This window comes from Nomascus leucogenys, chromosome 1a, assembly GCF_006542625.1.
Source record: "Nomascus leucogenys isolate Asia chromosome 1a, Asia_NLE_v1, whole genome shotgun sequence".
Lineage (NCBI taxonomy): Eukaryota > Metazoa > Chordata > Mammalia > Primates > Hylobatidae > Nomascus > Nomascus leucogenys.
In genome coordinates this window covers 585,804-606,617 of record NC_044381.1, presented here as the reverse complement: position 1 = coordinate 606,617, position 20,814 = coordinate 585,804, and the positions used below count along the sequence as shown (strand labels likewise).

The 20,814-nt window shown below is 41.9% G+C and overlaps 1 protein-coding gene across 1 annotated transcript in view; it reads left to right on the top strand.

Annotated features, from left to right (window-relative positions):
• Nucleotides 1-20,814, top strand: part of PGM5 (phosphoglucomutase 5) — a 185,809-nt gene that overhangs the window by 122,354 nt on the left and 42,641 nt on the right. Inside the window, exons 8-9 of the mRNA XM_030810753.1 lie at nt 8,623-8,758; nt 12,781-12,964. Of these exons, the coding sequence (XP_030666613.1) occupies nt 8,623-8,758; nt 12,781-12,964 (320 nt within the window). The remainder of the gene's footprint in view (nt 1-8,622; nt 8,759-12,780; nt 12,965-20,814) is intronic.

Sequence of the window (20,814 nt, the reverse complement as noted above, 5' to 3'; positions counted from 1 at the left end):
TGGCTGGGTTGCAGATGTGCGGTGTGGAGGCCATGATGACAGCATTATCAGTGCTAGATGAGCAGTTTCTCTGTGGGGCTATTTGAAACAGGCTGAGTGCTTGTGTGCAGTTCGATCTAGGCTGGGCCAGAGCACAGAGGTGCTGTGATTGACATCCCTGTGAGCCTTCTTATAAAGCCAGAAAATTGAAACTCCCTTCTGGATCCTCTGTGAATGATCAACCCCTGTGCCGGGAAACAGAACACTCACTTAGCACTGGAAGAATGTCTCCATCACCTAAGATCCTTTTCTTGGAGTCTCAATGGTCCCAGTTCCATTGATCCTTCTATTAATTTTCCAAGCTAATGAAAAGTGGTAAGAGGGACTGTTGTGTGACACCTAAGGGTGGAGCAGAAACAAAGGAATGGGGCTTCCGAGACCACATCTGTACTGGCCAGAGTATCCTGGGACTGACTGGGAGTCCTGGGACATCATGGCCCTTAGTCAGAGACTGAAGACTTCCAAACAGACTAAGGGGTTCTTTTCCCAGTGTCTAGTAAGGGAATTTTAACAAGGAGAACTGTCCCTTGGGATTTAAATACAATCCCTAAAGTTGTGCTTTGAGGCTTCCCAGTCTGCATTCTAGGAGACTACTAGTAGCTAGGTGGCCCCACTGAGAACACAGTACAGTGACTGTAGAAGTGACAGGTCTTCAACCTTAAAAGCCACTGGAGAGATTTGTGATTCAGTGTATGACCTGTCAAGGAACAATTCTTAAACTGGATGTGGTGGTTTGTGCCTATGTGGGAGGCTGAGGCAGGAGGAGTGCCTAAGGCCAGGAGTTCAAGGCCAGCCTGGGCAACACAGCAAGACCCTGTCTCTTAAAAAAAAAAAAGAAAGAGAGACTGGGTGCAGTGGCTCATGCCTGTAATCCCAGCACTTTGGGAGGCCAAGGCGGGTGAACTCCTGAGGTCAGGAGCTCAAGACCAGCATGGCCAACATGGTGAAACCTTGTCTCTATTAACAATACAAAAATTAGCTGGACGTGGTGGCGGATGCCTGTAATCCCAGCTACTCGGGAGGTTGAGGCAGGAGAATCGCTTGAACCCAGGAGGTGGAGGTTGTGATGAGCCAAGATTGTGCCACTGCACTCCAGCCTGGGTGACAGGGTTAGACTCCGTCTCAAAAAAAAAGGACAATTCTTAGAGTCCTATCGTTCCTATCTGCCTTGGTGACAAAAAAAAATGAGTTGGGATGTATGAATTAGGAGCATGCTGGTATGCTCTGTGAGGGAAGCGTGTCAGCTGGCTGGCCATGATACGGTTAACGTGCTCCCTGCTCTGGGATGGATGGCTTGATGCCTCCTAAGTGATAGACACAATTCCTAGTGCCTCCTGTACTTTATTTTAGAGTCTTCTTCACAATGATGGGATAGAGACCCTAATGACCCCATTTTATTGATGAAGTCGTTGAGGTTTAGGGAGGAATGTCAAGCTGCTGGCCAAAGTCACACTGGTTGAGCTACAATTCAACCCAACCTTGCTGGCTTCACAGGGTCTGCTGCTGATGTTTTCAAGTCATGCTGATGAGTCATTTCCCACCCTCCCCAACCCCCTCCTGGTTATTCTTTTGGATGAAGGTAGAAGGAATGCCAGGGGACTTGAGAGAATGGTCTCATGTAAACAGCACGGTATGAGAAGTTAAGGGACCCAGCTTCCATCTTGACTCCCCCTCTCTTAGACAAATAGCTTAGCTTCTCTGTGACTCAGTTTCCTCACTGCGAGACAACTTCATTTGAGGGAATGATTTGTAGGTTTCTTCCATCATGATATTTCAGGTTGCTTCTAACTAGCTACCCTTAGTGAGGAGCAAATCTGATGAATTATGTGCACTACATACTAGAGAGGCATTCATTTATTCATTCAGTGAACATTTACTGCACACCTTCTATGAGCCAGCCCAGGGTAGAGTGAGGAGTAATTTCAGACACAGGCTCTTCCCTCAGGGAGTATATAGGGTGTTGCTATGGTCAGGATATCAGCCTTGTGTGAAACGCTATTTATTATTATTTTACTTATTAAATGTGACATAGAATTATTCACTGGGAGCCATATTGCCCACAGCACATGATGTGTCCTTTGCTGCTGTCTGACTCTTCTGTACTCGCACCTGGCTCTGACTGACTTACGTGCAGGAGAGCTTTGTTCTCTAATTGATGAACATTAGGTACATTTAAGAACTTTTTTTTAAGCATAGAAAGGTGACTTTTTTTCAGTTAGCCTTGCTTTTTCGCCTGATGTTAAAGATCTGAACATAAGTGGTTTGAGAAATGAAAATCAATCTATCAGTCTACCGATCGATCGATCAATCTCCATCACAATTCTGTAACATGTTCTCAAATCTCAGATCCACCCAGAAAGAGTGACCCCACTTTAACCTCATAACTCCACTATTTTTCAAAGACAAATCTTTGTCTTGAGTAGCTGAAAAAAGGATAAGAAGGCTGCAAATTAATGAAAACCATTTCTAAATGAAAAAAGGTAAACTGGAGAAATAAAGGGAAAATTTGCAGCTTGTCCTTTAGAAAGCCTGCCCCAGCTCTCACCACGTAGGATGCTTTACCTGCTTCCTTGCAACTCCTGAGGGCCACAGCATTGCTGGGATAATCCAGTGGCCATTCAGTCCATAGGCTTTGGGGCCAAATTGCCCAGCTTGTAACCCTCTTTTTACCACTTAGTAGCTGTGTGGCCTCATACAGATGACCTAAGCTCAATCTCTTATTTGTAAAAGGGGGCTATCAAATTGTGGAAATTAAATAATAGATGCATAAAATCCCCTAGCACAGTGCCTGGTGCCTTGCTGCTTTCTTCTTAGAATGGAATTTATCCTCCTTGTAATTATGCTTCAAAAATAATCAGGAACCTCTTTGAGTGAGTAATGTTTCTTATTTATGACCAACAATCCTGGTTTGTCCAGGACTAAGAAGTTTCACGGGATGTGGGACTTTCTGTGCTAAAAGTGGGAAAATCCCACGCAAACCAAGATGAGTTGGTCACTCCAAAGCTGGCAAAGTCCTCAGTTTTCCAGATAAAAATGGCAGGGAGAAACCTTGATACTGAAGCTGACTCCAGTGAGAACCCCCCATGTGAGCAAGGCCAGGGCCATGCATTAAATGAGAGACCAATGGCTGCTTTCTCTTAGCACCACATTCAAGCAAAAAGAGGAAGAGGCCTAACTCACTACCCCCAGGCATTCTGCCCCAAACGTGAGACTGCATACAGTGCCTTTCTGCTGAAGCAAGTGACTATCAAGCCTGGCTGCCTGTGAAAATCCCCCAAGGAGTTTTTTAAAAAGAAATACCAATGCCTGGGCCCCATCATTAAAAGTTTTTATTTTGTTGGCTCAGGGTGAGACCTGAGCGATGGTATTTTTTAAAAGCTCCGTAGGTGATTCTAATGTGCAGTGCAGGGTTGAAAATCGCTAACCCATGTTACAACTTGGAGTTGGCAACAGGTGCAAATTGACTTATATGTTTCCTAATTGACAAATTTAGAATTTCCTTATCTGAGTTTCAGCTGTAATGGCTCGATCTGTTAGTAATGCATGAGATGCTTTGTTGAGCTGATGTGTCCACACTGGTGTTTCCATGTGAAGAAAACATCTTTAAGATGATTGAGCATTCTCTTTATTTTTCCCTTTTCTTTTGTGAGGGCAATATACTTATTAGTGTCCTGCCTAGCTCAAGTAGCATGGTTTTGAAGATTGAGAAAATTAAAAGTTTAATTTGAGTGGAGGCGGAACAGTGATATTTCTCCAGAAAAAAAAAAAAGGCCTTCTCTTTTTGTATCAGTTTTTGCTGGAGTCATGGCAGAGGAGAGCTGAGCGCCCTTCTTCTGGTATGTGGGTGGAGATGGCTGCTTCTCATGGCTGTTCAGAGTAAGATTGCGTGGGCTTCAGGCTGGGCTAGGTTGGATGAGAAAGGCAAGGTGAGTGGTACTTACAGCTTTGGAAATGTGGGTACATTCTCCCTGCAATGTCCTGAGCCAGGCGGCAAGCTTCAAAAATTGTGCTGGTGTTATTCAGTGCTAAAAAGACACTCACTCTCAAACCATAAAAAGACATGAAGGAACCATAAATGCGTATTATTAAGCAAAGAAGACAATAAAAAAATACATATTAGATGAGCCCAACTATATGACTCGAGAAAAGGCCTGTTTTAAATGTGAATTTCTATGCACCATTGACAATTTTCTTTTCTTTATTTTCTTTCTTTTGTTTTTGAGATGGAGTTTCGCTCTTATTGCCCAGGCTGGAGTGCAGTGGCGTGATCTCAGCTCACTGCAACCTCTACCTTCTGGGTTCAAATGATTCTCTTGCCTCAGCCTCCCAAGTGGCTGGGATTACGTGGATGTGTCTGCCACCATACCTGGCTAGTTTTTTTTTGTTGTTGTTGTTGTTTTTGTATTTTTAGTAGAGACGAGGTTTCACCATGTTGGCCAGGCTGGTCTTGAACTCCTGACCTCAGGTGATTCACCCACCTTGGCTTCCCAAAGTACTGTGATTACAGGTGTGAGCCACCGTGCCCGGCCAACAGCTTTAAAAATTTATTTTTTTCTTACGAAATAGTACATTGTCATTGTGAAAATATTTAAAAGGAAAGAGAGGAAAAACATCTGCAGGTCTACCACTTCAGAGATAATAACCATGTTAAGAGTTTGGTGTATATTCTTCTGTTTACTTGTGTACTCACATATATACATATCTATATTTTTTATAAAAATATACTGAATATTCTTCTTTAGTAAACTGATTTTTCATTTATTAAAATTGAGTGCACAGTTACCTATTGGATACAATGTTTTCTATTTAAGTGATGAGTACACTACAAGCCACTAGGCAAATATATCCATGTAATAAAACTGGACTCGTACCTCCTGAAACTATAAAAATACAATAAAATGAAAAGAATTGAATAAACATGGTTTTCTGTGTTACTAAAGATTCTTATGTGATTTATTTTGTCTACCCACAAGGTTTTGAATGAATTTTATACAATGATCCTATTGTTCAACAATTAAGCCTAGGCAACATAGTGAGACCCCGTCTCTAAAAAAGTAAATAAATAAATTAGCCAGGCATGGTGGTGTGCACCTAGAGTCCCAGCTACTCGAGAGGCTGAAGTGGGAGGATCACTTGAGCCTGGGAGGTCGAGGCTGCAGTAAGCCACGATCGAACCCCTGCACTCCAGCCCGGGTGACAGAGCGAGACCCTGTCTCAGTAAAGTAAAACAGTATTTTTCCAATTTTTCTTTATTCTCTTACCTACTTCATTGAATGTCCTATGACTTAAGGTTAAGAAATAAAATAGCTGGGTTGAAAGCTGCATGATATTTTAAACGACTATTGATCATTATTGCCAAGTTAACTCTTCCCCCGTCCACCTTTGCTAACCTGACAGGCCCCAGATGATATCCCATTTTACACACTTTTCTTTGACCACGATGAGGGTGAACATTGGTTCCAATGTGCCCTTTCATGCCATTGTCCGTTGAAGTTTCTCTTTTTCTTATTGACCTGTGAAAACATTAAAAAATATCCAGCCCATTATCTCTGTCATATATATAGTGTGATCATTTCTACTCCCATTTTTACTCTGTTTGTAGTGGGGTTTTAGAAAACCATTTGATACCTTTGTGCTTTCTGGAATTTCTTGTTTAATCTGTCTGTCACTGATACAGCATTAGCGTTCACTTGCCTGAAGGGCGTTTTAGAAGGAGAGTTATAGTCCCCAAATCCACTCCAAAGTACACTGTCATCATCCAGTGGAAACATCTGTGTAATTGAAGCGTCATTAATGTCTCGGTCCCAAACTCAAAGAACTATAAAGGGCATCGTTAATTTTACTTCATCATCAGCCCCTTATTAATCTTGGCAAATGTTTAACTTGCAGGCAAGGATGTCCAAGCCAACTCACAATTTGCTATGCAATTGGCTACAAATGTTGAGGTGGGTTTTTTTGTTTATCCGACTAAAAGAACTTTATGTCCCTCTAGCACTAAATTATGACATCTTATCTCACAGATTGAACAGCATCTAATGGTTCTATCTCTAGGTAATGTAATCCAGCTGGAGTTTGAAGGTATGCAAAGCCCATGTTTTAGAACAAAAGGGTATTTTTCTCCAGCCAGTAAATAAAAGTGATTTTTTTTCAGCTGTAAAAGGACAAAAGGTTTTGAAATGATCCCACTGGGCAGGGTTTCCTAGACTTGTTTTTTGGCAGTTGGCCATGGAGCTAACTCAGTCTTCCAGACTTCTTCCATTTTTGTAGCAGTGTAAAGAATTCACTGGATGAGACTAAAGACACTTCATGGTGTGATGATTAATGCCCAGGGTCCTGTTAACCCAGAGGCAACCACAACTATACATCCAACAGTGCCATTAGCAGACCCTTGATCAGTGTGTAGGAAGAACTTAAAACCTGACCCTTTTTATTATTGATTTTAGTACCTTCACAGCCCCCATCAGGTTTGCACGTTTTCCTTATTGAGAAAAAAAAGCTTAACATTTAACACCATAAATGTCACAAGTATGGTAAATGGTCTATAGCTTTAGTTAGAAGTTGTCAAAGATGTTTGACTTAAGTATTGTTTGATCCCATTTTCAGGGATTAAACAGCTCTGTGGCATTGGGTCTCCCTTGTTGGTTTTCTATGTCTGTTTCACAGTTCTGAAACCCAAGAGTACTGTTGTCCATTCCCATTGCCCTGCTGCAAGAAGGTCCACCCCGTGGACCCAGTCCTGTTTCTTAAGACATTACTATGGCTAGAGTTAGAGGATAAAATTACATGAATAACCAAGAACAATTTCTGAAAGCGTGTATTGAGGAATCAGCACCTTGCAGTAATTCGCACAGCTTTATTAAAATTACCAACAAGATCAACAGCAAAAATGTGTGATATCCCAGTCACTGTTCTAAACATCTAGCCATATTTAGTTCCTTAATCCTGACAGTAACCCCATGGGGTAGGGGCTGTTATTGTCCATAGATTACAGATGAGTACCGCAAACAAAGGTAAATGGCGGAGCCAGGATTGGAACATGGGAAATCTAACTCTAGAGCTTGTCCTCTTATCTTGATTAAGTTGATACAACAACAATGCCGCAAAATGGGTGATGGGGTCCCCATTTTACACATGAGAAGCTGAGGCTCAGGGGAATTAATGACTTTGTAATAACTTTCCACACCTGTGAAGTAGCATTTGGCTTAGGCCCTAATTCTAAAGCCTTCCCAGGGTACCACGTCTCATACTACAACACATTTCCTTACAGTCAGGGCTTTATTCACTTCAGAGAGAGCTTATAACTGGCTAACAGACAGATACCTAAGTGGGCCTGTGACACACCCTTCTGGGTTCTCATTGCACGGGAAGCTGGTCATTTAGACTGCAGTCTTCATTCGTGTGCCCGATGCAATAAGAACCGCCTCTAACTCTTTCTATATGAACACCTGTGGGATTTAGTTTCTCTATTCATTCCTGCCTCAGGAACTTTGATTTTTCTGTGCCCTAGCTTGGAATACATCATCCCTAGATCTTGGCATGGCTGACTCCTTCTCAGGTGTCACCTCAGATGCCATTGCCTCAGTGGGGGCAGACCCTAATTATCTGTATTAATCTCCTAGGGCTGTCATAACAAATCACCACCAACTGGGTGGCTTAAAGCAGAAATGTATTCTCTTATAGTTCTGGAGGCCAGAAGTCTAAAACCAAGGTGTTGGCAGGACCGCGCTTCCTTGGAAGGCTGTAGAGGAGGATTCTCCTTGCCTCTTTCAGTTTCTGGTGGCTCCACACGTTCCGTGACTTGTGGCGGCATAACTGTAATCTCTGCCTCCACCTGCACATAGCTTGCCCTTCTGTATTTCTCCTCTTCTGTGTCTCCTCCTCTTCTTATAAGAATGTTTATCATTGGATTTAGGTGCTACCTGGATAATCCAGATAAGATTGAGATAATCTCACCTCAAGATTCCTAACTTAATTGTATCTGCAAAGAGCATTTCCCAAAATAGGGTCACATTCACAGGTTCCAGGCGGACGTATCTGTTGGGTCAGGGGACCACCAGCCAACCTTAGGTCAAGCAGCTTTTGGTGCTGTTATGCTGTCTGACATCATCACCTCTTTATTTTCTTCAAAGCACTTGTCCTTATTTGATGCATCTTGTCCTCTTATCTACTTTTCTTTGCCTGTCTCCACCTAACTCCATCTACTTGGATTCAAACTTTATGAGTAAAAACTATCTTATTCACTGCTTTACTCCAAGACATAGAACAATGCCTGATATATTGTAGGGGTCACCAAATATTTACTGAATAAATGAATAATCTCAATGGGCTAATGAGATGTCAACTTGGCTCTCTGATCCCTTCAGAAATTTCCAAGTTTTAGTTTTTGTTACTATTTTATTTGAATTTCAGTTGCATATTTTTCAGAAATGCAAATGTATTAGGAGACATATATTTAACATAATGGGTAAATGATCCAATCATTTCTGCGTAACATTCAATCGCTAACTGGTCTTCTTAATTCGTTTAGCTTTTGCTTTGCTCCCAGAAATGAATCCTCAGCAGAATTTTTCTTTCACCTTTAAGGCTCTGACCACCTCCGAGAGAAGGATGGCCTGTGGGCTGTCTTGGTCTGGCTCTCCATTATTGCTGCCCGGAAGCAGAGTGTGGAGGAAATTGTCCGAGATCACTGGGCCAAATTTGGCCGCCACTACTATTGCAGGTGAGAAGGGGAAGGGCCTCTGTGTGGACCCTGCAGAACTACTCCTAGAACAGGTTTCTAAAACTGATGGGCTAGAACCTTAAAAAGGAGGCATTTTCCCAGAAGGTCTGAGGAACACAGAGGCTGGAGCTGAATCACCCCTTATAGATAGTTGGGGGTGGTGTAAAAGGCTACGAAGCTGGAAAGCACCAATTTCCTTTCCCCTGGTGACATCACTCTTTAATCTTTTCATCAATGCCTATAAGGTAGGTGGCCCTCTCAAGAGGAACTCTGAACTGCAGAGCTTTGCAAAGTTATTTGGTAACTATCATGGCTGTGAGAGTCGTGCAGTCAAACCAGAGGCATTTCTTGTTGGTTTTCCATCCATATTTATCAAGTAAAAAAGGCAGACACAGAAGCTGTGACAGGTTGGAGTGCTTTCGTAATCCTCTGTCTACCTCTGTCTTACCTCCTCACCAATAATCAGATTCAGTGTCCAAGATGCCTGAGCTGGCGCCCCTTGAAGGAGCCTCGTGGTTCAAGAGCCCCAGATGTTGTTAAAGTTTTCTCCTCATGAAAAGAGGTACAGGCCAGGTGTGGTGACTCACGCCTGTCATCCCAGCCCTTTGGGAGGCCGAAGCAGGTGGATCACCTGAGGTCAGGAGTTTGAGACCAGCCTGACCAACATGGTGAAACTCTGTCTCTACTAAAAATACAAAAATTAGCTGGGTTTGGTGGTGCACACCTGTAGCTACTTGGGAGGCTGAGGGAGGATAACTGCTTGAACCTGGGAGGCGGAGGTTGCAGTGAGTGGAGATCACGCCACTGCACTGTAGCCTGGGCAACAGAGTGAGACTCCATCTCAAAAACAAAACAAAACAAAACAACAACAAAAAAAAAACAGGGAAAAAGAAGTACCGAAAAGGAAACCATTATTTTGGAAGGAAGAAAAGGAAAGGTGAGTGGGTAGGAGCCTAGGGTTGGGGGTCTATATCACTTTCCTGATGTTTAAGTAAATGAAAGTAAGAGTATTCTGGAAGTGTGGTTACTTGCTAGGAGTGTGAACCTAGGTATGCTAGATATGTGTACATAACAAGAACCAAGCCATGGGTTAGGAGGAGGGAGGAGGAAACGAAGTTAACTGTAAAGAACTTGGAGGTGGGGCAAGGGAATCCTTCGGTAGTCTCAGAGACTCTGCATTAAAAACAGAAAGATTGTGACTCATTTTGCTTTGTTCATGAATAGTTAACTACTTTGAATGTTTGGTTGTGTTTCAAGAGCTTAAGGGACAGAAAGAGAGCGTTAGACTTCCCTTATAAGGTGATTATTTCTTCTGTTAAGAAGCCTTTTACTTAGATATGTATCAGAGAATAAGGAAGCCTGTGATTGTACTCGTTAAAATCAAAGCGATTGCAACCTTCTGGGAGATATAGACAACAACAACATCATATTCTTAGTTCCCATTCAGTCGAGAAAGCTGGGGATGTGAGAGCTTGCCAAACACGTCAAATTATTCAGTGTATCATAAAAAATGAATCCTCAGGACAGGTAGAAACTTGGTTTACTCATTATTTCTAACAAGTACCAAAACCCCCGATTCGTGTGTGGTTTTTTTCCCTGGCATACCAAGAGTTAATTGGCACATGACATTCTTTTATTGCATGAAGCTGTTCCAAAAAGTCCAACTTGACAAGATATATTATGATTGACAACCTCTGGCCTAGTGAGATCGCTTTGAGTCAGAGATGTGTTCCTCATAATTTGTGGAATGATTATCTAGGTTTCTGCTGGTGTCTTGAATAATCGGTGTTATGATAACTGTATTTATAATGTAGTTTTTTTGTGGCCAAGAGCTTACATGATAACTACTTCTTCATAACAAATACCATATTAGAGAATAATACGCGATAGAGATTTAATTTCTTCTAGGACATTGAGTTATGTTACAGATTTCTTTCCAAAAAGATCACAGAGATAAAGAAAAAGGGAGGAAAAAATACATAGAATGAAAGGTAAACGTTTCCTTCAACCCCCAGCAAATGGCAAATTAAAAGTTGCTTGTGAGATGTAATTATTCCCAGCTTGACAATTTTCTTTGGCAGGCTAAAAATAATAAAACAATTTCACTTTAACTAATACTGAGCCTGAATATCTGAGAAAATCTTCCAGATTATTTTTCTTGTGTGAGTAGACCCCAGAAGGAATCCTCCATTGAAAGGTTTCTTCCTTGAAAGTGTGTTGTTATTGGTGGTGGTCAGATGGGGATTTGGGGGTGGAAGGCAGTGCTAGATCCTGCTTGTATATGAAGGTGAACGTTTGGGCAAACGAATCTGATGATTCACAACCCTAGACTGAACGTGATCTATCATATTAGTGGATTTTTTTCAACTCCTGAATCTCTTTCAGTGCCTCTCTATCTCCTGCTAGACTCTCTTCTCCTGTCTTCCTGCCCCTTTCTCCTTGGTTGGATCTCTACCTTCTCCAAATGTCTACCTTTAAAGTGACTGCAGTCTCAGAATATATGCACTGCTGAAAAAGAATGTTCTGAGGGAGTTCGTTTTTTTTCCCTCTGAGGCTGAGAAAAAAACACCTTGTGTAGGAGGAAGAGAATAAAAGAAAGGGATATAGATGCAGGGAACCCATTGCTAGACATGGTATTATTCCATATTTTGCATCTTGGCTAATATGTTGATGTTTACTGGATGTCTTAAAGATCTTAAGTGGAAAAAAGTAGTAACAACTATTCAGAGCTTCCTTCTTCCAGTTCACTCTGAGAACTCACATCCTTTCTCTATCCTACAGGAAGCCCAAATGTAAGATCCTCCAAGTGACTTGGGTGCAGCTGCCCCTCCTATGGCTTCCTTCTTAAATAGACACTCCTAGGTGTGCCATTAGGTCTCAGCCAAGACCATCTGACATTGTAAAATATAGTTTATTTATGGTAATGATGGCAAATAAAAGTTGTTAGCTGTTTATAAGCACCAGTGCCTGGCACTGTGCCAAGTCTTGGTATATACATCATCATATTTTAAACCCCACAATGACAAATGCAATTGGTATTATTTTTAGTCTTCTGTTCTTTTTTTTCTAATTGACTTCCAGCCCCATTGTTACATTTGATACTCTTGGCTAGGAGGACTTTTTTGAATGGAACAATTGTGACGTATCTTCCAAGTTTCCAAGAGTTGCATAGCATGCTCAGTTCCCCTTCTCCCTTTCTTTTTACCTTCCTTGTTTTTTCTCTCTTTCCTTCCTTCCTTTCCTTTCTCTCATTTTTCATTCCATTCTACTTACATAGAACTTACTATGTACCAGAAATAGCAGAGAACAAGACAGCTAAGGTATCTGTCCTCCTGGAGCTCATATTCTGGTGGCCAAAGAGACAATGAATAGGTAAACAAATATACAAACAAGATACATACAGTCTGGGATAACTACCAAAAGAAAATATGAAGGGTGATGAGAGAAGAAGACAGAGTGGGGAAGCTGCCTTAGATAGATGGTCAGAGAAGGTCACATTCTAATGGTGACAATGGGTTTGAAAATGGAAGGAAAGAATGAGCCTGGTATTTGAAGAGCTGGCAGAAGAACGTACAAGGTAGAGGAACACACAGCAAGCGCAAGGGCCCAGAGGCAGGAAAGGGTGCAATGTCAATGCGCACTGGAGAAGAGGCCAGTGTGGCTGGAGCCAGTGAACAAGGATAAAAAGACAGAACAAAGTCGAGTCAAAGAGGTGGGCAAGGGCAGATCCCACAGTGCCTGGTTGACCAAGGTTAAGGTGTTGAGTTTTGTTCTCAATGTGATGGGAATTTATAGAGGGATTTAATAGAAAGAAAGTGGCATGATTTGATTTTTACAAGATTACTCTGGCCGCTGTATGGGGAATGGATTGTAAGGGTCAGATGGAAGAACGGAGGTCAGTTGAAGGTGTATTTCTGTGCTGTCTTTCCCTGAAAACAGAACCAATGATTAGATAACTGTAAGCGGGCCACCCAGTTGCTGGTTCTCTGATTAGGTTTCTGTTCCTCCTGTGTCCTCACCAGGTTTGACTATGAGGGGTTGGATCCCAAGACGACATATTATATCATGAGGGACCTGGAGGCCCTGGTCACAGACAAATCCTTCATCGGCCAGCAGTTTGCTGTGGGGAGCCATGTCTACAGCGTGGCGAAGACGGATAGCTTTGAATATGTGGACCCTGTGGATGGCACTGTGACCAAGAAACAGGTACTTGCTAGGAAATCACTAAGATGGGGTATCAGGCAGAACCAGTGGCCAAACTGTCCTAGAACTGGAGAGGTCCTTAGGGATGATCTAAGATGACCTCATTTTATAGATGAGAACCCTGCAGCCAGGAAAGAGGAAAGCCCTTGATGAAGGACCACTAACAAGTTAGTGCACAGGGTAGATTAGAACATGGGACTTCTCTGGCCAGGCACAGTGGCTCATACTTGTTATCCCAGCATTTTGGGAGGCCAAGGTGGGAGGATCACTTCTGAGCTCAGGAGTTCGAGACCAGCCTGGGCAACAAAGTGAGACCCCCATCTCTACCAAAGAAAAAGAAAAAAAAGTAGTCGGGCATGGTGGCACACACCTATAGTCCCAGCCACTTAGGAGGCTGAGGTGGGAGGCTCGCTTGAGTCCAAGAGGTCGAGTCTGCAGTGACTCATGATCACACCATTGCACTTCAGCATGGGAGACAGAGTGAGACCATGTCTCAAACACACACACACACACACACACACACACACACACACACACACAACAAACAAGCAAACAAAAAACAAAAAAACCAAAGAACATGGGTACTCTATGTCCAGTATTCTTTCCACTTGGTAGTGCATAGACCAATACGTCAAATAAATCCAGACCCAACATTTCCTTCTGAAATGTTTGTAGCCTGCAGGTGCTCATATGTGGTGGCCATTATTGGTGATGGATTCAGAAAAGTTACCAAGAACTAAAGATCCCTGTCCTTGGGTCCCAATGAGTCAGTCCTTGGAAATGTGAAGTCAGGAGCTCAGCTGGCATCTTTGAGCCCCTGTACCCTGGATAGGTCTTTTCCAGTTTTGGACCACATTCCCACTTCCATTTTACAAACTTTTCTTAGATCCAAGTCTCATTTTGATATAGAATTCAAGAGATTTAAAATAACGTGCTTTTAAACGTATCCTTGGGATATTTTTGCTCACTGACAGGGAAGGCTTGGAAACCATTCCTTCGAGGGAATGGTCTAATCCTCACTCAGTTATCGATTTTGTCTACTTGCCAGAAGCTTGTCTGTTGAGCTTATTTGTTTTGCCGTTAATCCAATATTCCTCTACCTTATATCTTCCTCAGTGTACTCAGTGCTTGGATACCTTTTCCTTGGATTTTCTTTAACTGTTCACATCAGGCTAATTCTGCAACTGCATCTCAAGTTCATTTATTTATTTCATTTCCCCTCCCCCTCCATAACTCTAACTATTGGTTTTCGTTTTTACCCTGGAATGTGTTTGATGGGGTTTGGCTGTGTCCCCACCCAAAGCTCATCTTGAACTGTAGCTCCCATAATCCCCACGTGTCATGGGAGGGACCGGGTGGGAGGTAATTGAATCATGGGGGTGGGTTTTTCCTGTGCAGTCTTGTGGTAGTGAAAAAGTCTCATGAGATCTGATGTTTTTATAAAGGGCATTTCCCCTGCACATGCTTTCTTGCCTCCTGCCATGTAAGACGTGTCTTTTCTCCTCCCTTGCCTTCCACCATTATTGCAAGTCCATTAAACCTCTTTTCCACTATAACTCAGTCTTCGGTAATTCTTCATAGCAGTATGAAAATGGGCTAATACAGTATTGATTTCCCCCAACCTCTTCTACACTCTTCTATCTGAGCTCAAATGTAGCTATAAATAGATACATGCTACCAGGATCTGCTCTTGGGAATTTTTCTGGTAAAGAAAGAAGGAAGTTTTTTTTTCCTTTTCCCAGATTCCAGGACCCAGGTGATATCTTCATTGGCTGGTGGTCCTGAGACACACTAGAGCTTCTATGCAGGTCTGGGTTTGGCTCAAGGGGGTGATGAGAGACCAGTTAGTTAATACTTAGCAGCATCACCGTTGTTGGCAAGTTACAGATGGTTCCTTTGCTACAGTTGGTCCTGTTGGGTAGAGGTGGAATCCCTGCATAGCAGTGCTGTTGAGACCCTCTCAGGATGTCAACATGCATCAGCATTCAGCCCCAGGGATAGTTGAGTCTGGGGCACACTTTAGGTAACATAGTGCAAAATAAGCATACTTTTCGAACTATAGACATCTGAAAGACATATTTGAATTTAAATAAACTAGTATTCTAAGATAGCCATTAAGTACCTTGGTGCATTCATTCAGTGGATATTTACTGAGAGCCTACCAAATGCATAATTTGTTTTTTTCATGGTACAGTTTTAAAATATAAATATATAGTATCTTTATTGATATATAATTCACATACCAGACAGTTCACACATTTAAAGGGCACACTTCAACAGTTTCTAGTATATTTACAGAGTTGTGCAGTTATCACCACAACCAATTCAGAACACTTTCATCGCCCCAGAAAAGAAATGTTGTGCTCTTTAGCTGTGATCTTCCTTCCAACATCCCTCCAACCCCCAGCCCCTGGCAACCCCTGATCTTTCTGTCTCTATGGATTTGCCTATGTGGGACATTTTGAATAAATGGAATCATATAATACATTGTCCTTTATGACTAGCTTCTTTCACTTATTGTAATATTTTCAGGGTTCATCCTCTTTGTATGATATATCAGTACTTATTCCTTTTATTACCAAGTAATATTCTATCACGTGGATGTACCACAGTTTGTTTATCCATCCATTTGTTATTGGACATGTGAGGTATTTCTACTTTTTGACTATAATGCTGCTATTGATATCCATCTACAAGTTTTTGTGCAGATATAGGTTTTCAGTTCTCCCGGGTACATACTTAGGAGTGGAATTGCTGGGTCAAATGGTAACTCTATGTTTAACCCTTAAAGGAACTGCCATACGGTCTTTGAAAGCAATTGCACCACTTGACATTCCTGCCAACAGTATATGAGGGTTCCAGTTTCTCCACACCTTTGCTAACCCTTGTTATTATGTCTTTGTGATTTAAAAATACTGTTATTTTAAAACAACCTACTATATTATGGATTATTTTTAAATTAAGATAGAAGGAGATTTGATTTCTGTAAGGAGAAACAGAACTATATCTCTCTGTTAGCAAAGCTCAGAGGAGACATAATACTGCCAAGTGTCTGCTTCCTACAGGAGGCAGGTTGTTGAGGTTCTCTTCAGTATTCTCTTCTCTTGTGTTGCAGTCAGATAGACACAGGATTGAACGCTGGCTTGTCACTGCCTAGATCTGTGATTTTAGGCATATTATTTAACTTCTTTGAACCTCATCTTGAGGGGAGGACTAGTGATAGTTATCACACATGCATCACGGGGAGGGTTTGAAGAGAAAGTCATGTGAAGCCTCAGGTACAGGGGTAAGTACCTAATTGATGCTTAAGAAATATCAGTTCCCTCCCCCTGACCAGAATCCTTAATTTGATTGAATATCAGTTGAAGAAAAGGATACAACTATTCTCTCTCCCTCTATCTGTCACACACACACACACACACACACACACACACACACACACACACACAAATCAGGTGTATATTTTTAAAAGTAATAATCAGTGTGCCCTAGGGTTAGAAAACACTCACCCAACTCTTCTATTTATTCTATTTTAAAAGTACTTTGCAGTAAAATTTGAGACTCAGATTGACGATCCCAAGGTAGTGGGAGATTCCCAGTTATCTCTTGTTTGAGTTAAATTCTACTTACTTAAAAAAAATGTAGATAACAGAAATAATTTTCAACAATGAATTGTTAAACAAAATTTGTGCTGTTCCTGTTTTATCCAGAAATTCTCTTCAAGTGCAGCTCTCTGCTCTAGAGCACCCAAGGCAACCTTGGTGCCACTGCAAATCGTGTGAGCAATGGTTGGGTGTGCAGGCTTGACGTCAGAAAGTTTTGGATTTGAGCCTCAACTCTGCCACCTCCTTGCTGGGTTATCTTAGGCAAGCTTTTCGACCCCCCTACACCTGCCTTTTTAAAATCTGTGAAATAGGAATAATAATTGTGGCTGTCTCATATAAGCGTTTGGGAGAATTAAGTGAGACGACACTTATAAAATCCTGGCACATAACAAATGATAACAATTGGTTAAATAAAATTATTTATGTTTGAAAAAAAGCATCCTTGGGAAAGATTGTAGCATTGAATGAACCAGATATGATAAGCAGAGAAAAAACACACAATTTTGCAGTGTCACATAAAGATTTGAGAAGTCCCCTTCAGTTTCTAAGTCATCTGGGAATTGATTCAAACTCACATTTCTCTCCCTCTCCCATCCCCCAGCACACACACTCTGCTTCAGAAAGCGAAAGGTTTTTTAAGGCAGCTTGGTCTCCTTTATGTCCTTGACCTGAGGTCAGAGTCAGGAAATAAACCGTGGAAGAAAATGCTGCTTCACATACATCTCTAGAGATAAAGTAGAAATGCTTCTCCATCCAAAATGAAATTAAAATCCTGTTCCGGTGGTAACCACCCCACTACTGCCGACCCTGCTGCTGTGGAAATGCTCAGTGAAGTCTGTCCTGCCTGGCTCTATGGGACCATTCAAGGAGCAAGAAGGAAACCCTGAAGTTCTGAACCCCTGACATGATTTCCCAGGGACCTCCCTGGCCTCAATGTGGCATGTTTGGTTTCATGGGATTTACTATAGCTGCCTCCAAGAGTCTGATGCATGTGTGGCCTTGGATGCCAAGAGAAAAATTGGTGTGTGCTTTCCATTATACAGGGCCTAAGAGACTCTGATTTAGAAAGCATTTTCATGAGGCATGGTTCAACAACTGCAGTTCTTCCTTCTGTCTTCCTGAGGATATGTCACTATTTTCAAGTGAAATCTAGTCACATGAATGACTGACTGATGCTATTTTCTTCAAGTATGCGTGGAAAAAAATAAGCCTATGGCTACAATGAGAATAGGGGAGCACTTTGATCAAATGGCTAAGTAGTTAAAGAAGTTCCCAGTTTATGCCTTCTAAAGAGATAGCACAGAGAGGAGTTGTGTGATTCATGTGGGTTGCAGGGTGAGCTACTCTTTCTTCAGGGGCGACTTCATTGTGCAAACATCGAGGGTTTCCATCCATCATGCTAGGTGAGCTCTTTCTTCCCTTCACCTTCGATACCCCAAAGAATATTATCAAGATTGTCTCTTACTATGATCTTTTCTCCATCTGTAACATGTGGCCTAAGTCCTGGAATCTCCACTCAGTGCCACTGTTGTGAAGCTCCCCCAGCTCTGATAGAAGGAATACTCCAATCCTGGTATTGTGAGTGAAGGACAGTGTGACAGAAATGGCTCCACACTGAGAGACAGCATATTTCCACTATAGTGGGTATCAATCCGGAACCATGACCTATATTTTGAAAACTGGCTTTGAAATGAGAAACCTTGACACTTCAGGAGCAAAATTTAAGCAACTGAGTCTCTTTTTATGACTCATCCAAATCCTATGTTGTTGTTGTTTTCTTTTGTTTTTTTAGACAGAGTCTGGCTCTGTTGCCCAGGCTGGAGTGCAGTGGTATGATCTTGGCTCACTGCAACCTCTGCCTTCCGGGTTCAAGCAATTCTTGTGCCTCAGCCTCCTGAGTAGCTGGGACTACAGGCGTGCACCACCATGCCCGGCTAATTTTTTTTGTATCTTTAGTAGAGACAAGGTTTCACCATGTTGGCCAGTCTGATCTCAAACTCCTGACCTCAAGTGATCCGCCCACCTCGGCCTCCCAAACCAACTCCTATATTTCTAACAAGCTCAAAAATCATGAAACTCTTCCAGTGCTGAAGTCATTTTCAAGTAACAGTTCAGCTGGTGGTTAAAAAGCTGATGTAAATAAATGCATACCAGTTAGGTGATGTGGAAAACCAAATCCAATTTGATTATGTCAGGCTAACTCTGAGCTGGTTAATACCTCTTCAAGTTAAGCAGGCTCTGTGGAAACATTTTGATGTTGTCCTTAACCTGGAAAAAAAGAGCCATTTGAATTTAGTTCAGAGAAAAAGCACACTTTGAAGACTGATTTTGAAGTCAGTTTTCTTTTAGAGTTGTTTTAATTTGCAAGAAGTTGTCTGCTCTTTTTAATTTCAGTATTTAGAAATAGTCAATTGGCAATCTCAAAGTCACATTTTATTTCCAGCATGTGGTGTTTTAATATGTACCTTGATCCAACAAACCCGTGGTTAGCAACTGTGAAGAAGCTCACTAAGGTGTTGTCCGCAGCACTGTATAAAAGCAACTGAATCATATCAACTGGAGAATCTGAAGCTTTAAGATTGAGTTCTTCTCTCTTCAGAGTTAGCTAATCAACTTTCAACTTCAACTTTTTGTTTTTGTTTTTTGTTGTTGTTTTGTTTTTTGTTTTTTGAGACGGAGTCTCACTCTGTCACCCAGGCTGGAGGACAGTGGCATGATCTTGGCTCACTGCAACACTGCAACCTCCACCTCCTGGGTTCAAGAGATTCTCTTGCCTCAGCCCCCCGAGTAGCTGGGATTACAGGCGTGCGCCACCACAGCCGGCTAATTTTTGTATTTTTAGTAAAGACAGGGCTTCACCATGTTGGTCAGGGTGGTCTCAAACTCCTGACCTCAGGTGATCTGCCTGCCTCGGGCTCCCAAAGTGTTGGGATTACAGGCGTGAGCCACTGCACCTGACCTCAACTTCAACTTTGATCACATTCTAATCAATGAACTAATTGAGAGGCTGTAATTGTAACAATTTATCATTGTCCCTTTTGCTGGAGTGCCATTTGCTGGAGTGTGGTTTGCACATCTGGAAGTAGAGCCTCAGAAATCATTTTAGTCACACTGATTAACCCACCTATAGAATTTAGTTAAATCTGAAAGTTAGCATACCCACAAGTAGCCCTTCTACACTGAGTTACAGAAATGTTTAAGTGAATGGGCTATTATCACATTTAGTTTATTGTGATTTGATGTGGGTTAAAAAAAAAAAACCCTTTTTCTTTGAAAATCGTGATGTTGAAAAGAATCTCTGCAATAAACATATATTCCTTTCCTAACTTAGTCCAATATGGTGAAGGTTGTTAAAGGCTGATTCATTTACATCTTCATCTATTCAGTGAGTATTTACCAAACACCTGCTAGACGCCAGTCAGCTCACTGGCACCGAGGATACAGCAGTATTCAGGACAGTTGAGATTGCTGTCTGCTGCTTAAAATCCAGCAGGGAAGATCCATTGATATTAAACTCTAATTACTGTGGAGTTTGTTGAACGGTATTTGGTGTGCGTAGCAGGGGAAACTAGAGTAGGGCTCTAGAAAGTTCTCCATAGAGAGATGATATCTAAGTTGTGCCCTGAAGAATGGGTCGAAGGCAGCCCAGGTGAAACCACTTTATCAGACTGTGCTTTTCTTCAGTCCAGTGTGGTTGTTATACCGTCGTTTAGCTCTCCAGATACAGAGCTAAGGTTTCCTATAGGCATTCTCAATGGGATGCTACAATAACTGTGATTAGGATTCTCAACTTCAGTGCTCACTCTACAACACTGCAGTTGGGGAAAATAAAGACAGTCGGGCTCTGTATTGCACTATGCCTTGTGCTGGGACATTTTGAAAACCATAGATTTAAAAAAATAATTTCTACTAGCCACTTTTCCTGTGATTTTCCTATTTGTCCTCTGAAGGCCAAACACATATTCAGTACTTTATAATGACCTGTCGGCTGATTTGAAAATAAAATGGGAAGCTGGGTGCAATAGCTCATGCCTGTAGTCCCAGCTACTTGGGAGGCTGAGACAGGAGGATTGCTTGAGTCCAGGAGTCCAAGACCACGCTGGGCAACACAGCGAGACCTCGTCTCAAATTTTTAAAAAAGCAAGAAAGAAAATAGAATGAGGGAGACCCTGTTTCTGGTTAGTTGGGGAGTTCTCATCTCCCTGTTTCTGGTTAACTGGAGTTTTGTTATAAAGAATTACCTTCTCC